Raw genomic sequence first — 6,000 nt, 5'->3', positions numbered from 1 at the left:
GCTGTGGCACTTCATACACTATTGAGCTACAAGTTACCCATCCGCTGGGTCTGACTGAAATTAAAGTCTAATCATAATTTGAAGACCACATATTACCAGTTTCCACCATAGATAGACAATTTTAGTAGCTGTATATCAACATAGAAAACAGAAATAGAAATGTAAAAGAAAAAATGGGGGAAATATTCAAAATACTTTTCACCATGGCAATGGAAAGATCATTCTGAAACAATGCATATCTGATCAAATGTTCTAAAAGTTTCTGTCATGAATGATATCTTTGTGAAAAGTATTTAACTTCAGAAAGTAGCTTACACCTGCCACTAATTTCTCTTTCTCTCTCCTTGCAGTTTATTGATGAATGGTCAATACTAATGAATTTTGGCATTTCCTGGATGATCATAATTATGGCTGTGTAATTCACAAAGCTGCTTGGCTAGATATTCAGCAGGTCCTTTCAGTTGTTGTTTCCATTAGCCAGGCAACCATCCCCGAAGAGACCAAGAGGACTCTTTCTGTGTATTTAATGGCCTCTCTCTGATTTAATTGTCAAAATTCTGGTTACTCTACATGGCAAGTATTCCAGAAAGAATATATGACATAGAACAGATGGGCTGCTTGCCTTCTCAGTTTAAGCCCCCATTTTATGTGTTTAATCAGTTAAATTATGCTAACGATATTAATATGACTGTAATTGTTAGACTATAGTATAATTAATTGGGGAGTTGACAATTTCTTTGGAGCCACAAATCAGCATCCAGGAATCACTCTAAATTTTTATACAAGTCTATGTGAAGCAAAATCATTGTACGCTATAGTGATAATGGTGAGATCCTTATATCAAGGCCTTTGTGATGAGAATGCCAGTTCTATCCTCCTTTTACTCTCTATAATTCTCTTTTGTGTAACTTTGAAAATGGAATTTATATTCGTTGGAGAATGTATAATACAATGTAATCGGTATAACTCTTTTTAAAAATATCTGTGAATTACAAAATTCATGAAGAACTTTTTTTAAAATGTGAAACATTTATTAAACCTATGTTTCCAGAATAAATCATTTTGTTAGAGTCTCCCACCTAGAGCCACAAGTGTATTTGGCACAATGAGTCAATGAATTTAAGTTTAAAAATCTTATGGTTCCACTATAAAAATGTAAGCATACTAGTTTACTATATTATGAGTAATTGGTTGATATTACCTTTTCTGAGTGATACATACATTTAAGATAAATCTTTATTTAAATTTGTTTTTACATATAAATGAAAGCAAAACCAAGTATTATTATTTTGGTAGATTTAGATTAATATTATAATACTGACCAAGAATGTGTAACATTTTCTTTTTGGGGGATTACTTGACACTCGACAGAGGAGGGGGAAGAGGAAAAGGAAGGGGAAGGGGAAAGAAAAGGAGGAAGAGAAGGGGAAGGGGAAGCAGAAAGAGAAAGAGGAGGAGGAGGAGCTTGTTTTCCAGATTTCAACTTTTGACTGTAAATATACTTTGTAAATATACTGGAGAATCCACACTGATAGTTCCATAAATTTTCTATTATTTATTTTGTAATTGCACCTAAATCACAATAACTTGTCTAACTGCTGCCAGACCATATAAAATATATCTTTTACTATTCAATGCAGTCTGTTTTCATGGCCACTATAAACTAAAGGACATGTTTAAAAGACACAATAGGCTTCTGTGTACAGGGAAGGAGTCTTTGTTTTCTTGTAGAATAAATTGTTTTCCCACATAATAGCTTCCACTGTATGCATTTTCTATGTCCCTGGTCCTTTTGTGTTGCTGGCTGAACATTCAAACCAAGAGCCATAATTCTTAAGTTGACCTTATTCAATATTAAAGAATCACTGACATAGAAAAATGACCCGAAGAACCTGAATGAGAGATTTCTAACAATGTATGTTCCCATTCCTCACCATCACAAATGATTACATCTTCAGCAACGATGTGCAATTATACATTCTGGTGTCTGTTGTATTGTTTGGTACAACCCCCATGTATCCATGTGGCTCCTTCTCACCAATGAAATCCATTCTAATATTCCTGGTTGTAGCAACAGCAAACCATCAGAAGGTTATCCCTAGTTGTTTCTGCTTCTGGAAGTTCTGCTGAAGAGCATTTCTACTTCCTGGTTTTTTGTTTTGTTTTGTTTTTGTTTTTTTGCTACAGCAGATTTTCCCCTAAGAGTTGCATTCCTCACAGTGACACGAGAGGATGTAGCGGTAGGTGGCAGTAAGTCTCATTCCACCAGAACAGCGCAAACGCATAGCCTTCAGTTTAGAAGTCTGTGGCCGGCAGCAATGACATGTGGATCGGAAAGGCTGTTTCAGAACTGTGCTGAAGGACACCATTGGCTCTGAGCGTGATATCTGAGTGCACTGTCCCTCACAGCGAGCCAGCAGCACCATCTGTAAAGAAAGGAGACCAAAAGATCAGAAAAGAAGAGTTAGCCCTAAAGAGTGCAACATATAATACAAGTAGAAAATGTGGGGCTCAGAACTGTATGATTCTTACATCCCAATTCATAAACTGGTGAAGTCTTATATATGTTGTTGAGCCATTTTAAAGTCTGTATAAAACTTACAGTAATCTTCCTTGCACATATAAATAGCCATATCCTAAATGTTATATCATGGACACTGCATATTGTATTAACTATATAAGCATCTGCATGGTATATCAATATTTTCAGTGTATTTTTAATCACTCCCATTCAATTTAATAAAAAGACATTTCTTTCAAAAGAAGAACAAAGCTGATGGAGTTCTCACCATGTATACTGTATATAGTATATATTGAAAGGTGTGTGTATCCTGACTTTTCACATTTAATTTATGAAGGGAAATTTATGAGGAACTGTCTGGAAGGGTTTTTTTTTTTTTCTAATCAGGATTCATGGGCAACCAGAGAGACTTCAGAATGATGGAACAGCATGCCACAAAGAGAAACTCAACAAAATCTCACAACTATAAAATTTTACACCATGTACCACTTAAAGAAAGGGGAATCATGAGATCACGCTGTAAAATAACCTAACTAAAATGCTGAATATTGCAAAAATTAAGTAATTTATTATGGCAAATTAAAAATGGTGCATTTTGATCAGATACATAATCTGTCACTTCATAGAATACAATTTAATACAAATTCAGATTCTAAATTCTAATACAAATTCAGATTCTAGACTAGTATTGTCGCTGGCCTTGTAGTCAAGGTTTATGTTTGGGTGAAATAATAACAATGAAGAGTTCCTTTATTAAGGAACTTAATAAACACTTAATTTAAGTAAAATTACAGCAGTTGAACCCACTACATCAGGGATCTCAAATTAGATTTCATTGAGGGCCACATCAGGGTTGTGTTTGACCTCGGAGGGCCGGGGTGGGCATGGCCAGGGTGGGAATGGCCAGCATGATGTCACTCATTTCTGCCAGAGAAACTGTGACAGCCTCCTGCAACCCTCTGCCAGCGAAAGCAAAGCTCGGGGGACGCGAGCGGCCCTCACGAGCTCCATTTTCAGCTGGGACAGCCATCTGCAACTCTCTGCCAGTGAAAACAGAGCTTAGGGGGTTCATACGCAGCCCTTGTAAGCTCCTTTTTCAGCTGGGACAGCCTTAGTGCAACCCTCTGCCAGTAAAAATGGAACTCAGGAGGGCTGCATGCAGCCCTTGTGAGCTCTGTTTTCACTGGCAGAGGCACCTTGGGCAAGTCCTTAGCTGTTTCTAGGGTGGCCCTGCAGGCCAAATCTAACCAGATCTAAGCAGGTCTTGAGTTTGACACCCCTTCCCTACATTATTTAGGAATTCACTAAATTTGTCTAAATTTTCAGCCATCTGTATATGCTATGGAACAAAATAAGACCATATATGAAATACAATTGTGCATTGGTGAACATGTAATTGATAAATTGAAATTTGAAACAGAGGAAAAACAGGTTAAATAATGTATCATAAGGTAGGCTATGAATTTTAGTTTTAATATACAGATAGACTAAAGGGAAAATATGTGATTGAAAGGGTTGAAATTTAGGCTGTTATAATCTTAAAGAGATTTTTTGTAAAATGATGTACTGTTGAGATATATCACGAGAGAAATTGTCTAAAATGTATAATAGCACTTCAAATTCAAATTGGAAATGCGAACAACAAGGGACATTTTATCATGTTTAGTGGACATGTAAGAAAGCTAGAAAGTTTTGGATTCAAATACACATGTTGATGCAGAGCATTTTAAAGATATACAACTGAGAACAGAAGTCTTTCTTTTGGGACTGATGGAGAAACTGCTGGAAAAAGTCAGGGAACATTGCTTTTGTATGTGATAACTGCAGTGAGATTATTGTATGCACAAACATGGAAAAATTGTCCACAATGGAGGAATGGTTGTTGAAGATGATGGAAATTTCTGAGATGACTAAATTGCTTTTTTAATTTAGAGAAAAGATAATATCTATGTTTATTGTTGACTGAAAATCCTTTATGGATTTTTGTGTAGAGCAGAAATAAAAAGTTTGGTTAAACTACTAAAAACCAGGGAACTGTGAGTTCTAGTCCCTCTTTAGGCACAAAAGCTGGCTGGGTGATTTTGCGCCTCTCATTCAGCCCAACTCACCTCACAGAGGGGTTGTTGTGGGGAAGGAGGAAGGAATATTAGTTATGTTTGCCACCTTGAGTTGTTTATAAAAATGATAAAGGCAGGATATAAATAAAAACAAACAAATAAATAAATAATGGTTTTATGATTACAGGATAGATTATGGAAAGAACTCTCTCCTAGTATATGAACTGAAGTTGATTGAAATGTTAGTTCAGCTTCTTTCTCTAAAATGAAGTGGACAGAAGCATGCATCTTTACATCACATCAAGTAATAAAAGATCATTTTCTGATGATCTTGCATAATATCAAAACATCTCTGGAATTAACCTAATTTTATAAGCAATTATGTATTGATATTAAGCTAATATTTGGTTTTAGAAAATGTAATTGTCCTTCCTTACAAGTTTGGTAGTGCCTGTAATAATTCCACGTAGCTTGAGAAGTTTCCAGCAACACTTACCTTTGAGCTGCATTTGTATAAAGGATGGCTGATAGAATCAACATAGTGATGCCTCATACATCGCCCTGGGTCCGTATCAATCATAAAGGTACTATCCTTTTTACTGCCTGTATCTCCTGTTATTACCAGAAGGGACAGCATGGAAATTGAAGCCGCAATGACATGATTTCCCATCCTTAGTGAATGTCTTAGGAGTACCAGTAGAGGGAGATAGAGTATCAGAAGCCCTCTAAAGACTGAGGCCCAGTCTTTTGCCAAGAAAGCAGAGGGTCTGTTTTAAGTCTCCAGGTTGTCATTGCCGGTTTGGGGTTAGACATTGGCTGAGGTTATAATCCATCAAAACATCTCCTTCATAGCTGGAATAAAAATAAATAAGTTACACTCCTGGAAAACAGCACAATGGCCTCAAGAGGCATAAATTACAATGGAGCTCAAAGTGCTGATGTGGTCCAAGAAACACTTATGGAGTAACCATTGTCCCAAATTAAATATAATGAAAATAAGGGTCAAACCTTGCCAAGCTTAAGGCCTCTTCTATTGACATTATAGTGGAGAGGATTTTAACTTTTAATCTTGAAATGTGGGTGATGAAATCTCTCCACTGGGATCCAACTTAATGAAAATTAGCAAGGTATTTGTGGTTTCTAAATGTAAATGCCTGTATATCCACATGTCATAATAAAAGGCCTATTATAGGGGTTTAGATCAAGACAGTGTTTCATCAGAGTTGCTGGTTTGGCTTCAAGAGGAAGAGAAATTGGATTCTTCCCTTTCCTGGGTGGGTTGCCTTGTCATTACAAAAGCGAGTTCCTCAGTCATATATTTGTGTCTACAAATATACAACCCACTCATGCTTGTGCGCATTAAAATGTACTGAATGAGACTTATGGAATTAGTGGATGTAATACTGTTTGCAAGGTAAAAAT

General features: G+C 36.3%; 1 protein-coding gene across 3 annotated transcripts in view; it reads right to left on the bottom strand.

Moving 5' to 3' along the window:
• Positions 1-1,009: 1,009 nt before the first annotated feature.
• NDP (norrin cystine knot growth factor NDP) overlaps positions 1,010-6,000 on the bottom strand; it is a 28,429-nt gene continuing 23,438 nt past the window's right edge. For all 3 annotated transcript variants that reach the window (XM_034423869.3, XM_034423868.3, XM_034423870.3), the window contains 2 exons: positions 5,075-5,430; positions 1,010-2,426 (listed from right to left, as the gene is read on the bottom strand). In XM_034423869.3, coding sequence (XP_034279760.1) covers positions 2,199-2,426; positions 5,075-5,248 — 402 coding nt within the window. In that variant the 5' untranslated portion in view covers positions 5,249-5,430 and the 3' untranslated portion in view covers positions 1,010-2,198. The remainder of the gene's footprint in view (positions 2,427-5,074; positions 5,431-6,000) is intronic.

Source organism: Pantherophis guttatus, chromosome 5 (genome assembly GCF_059756535.1).
Source record: "Pantherophis guttatus breed Tessera chromosome 5, ASM5975653v1, whole genome shotgun sequence".
Lineage (NCBI taxonomy): Eukaryota > Metazoa > Chordata > Lepidosauria > Squamata > Colubridae > Pantherophis > Pantherophis guttatus.
The sequence above is the reverse complement of the archived record's forward strand: the minus strand, read 5'-3'. Positions and strand labels throughout refer to the sequence as shown.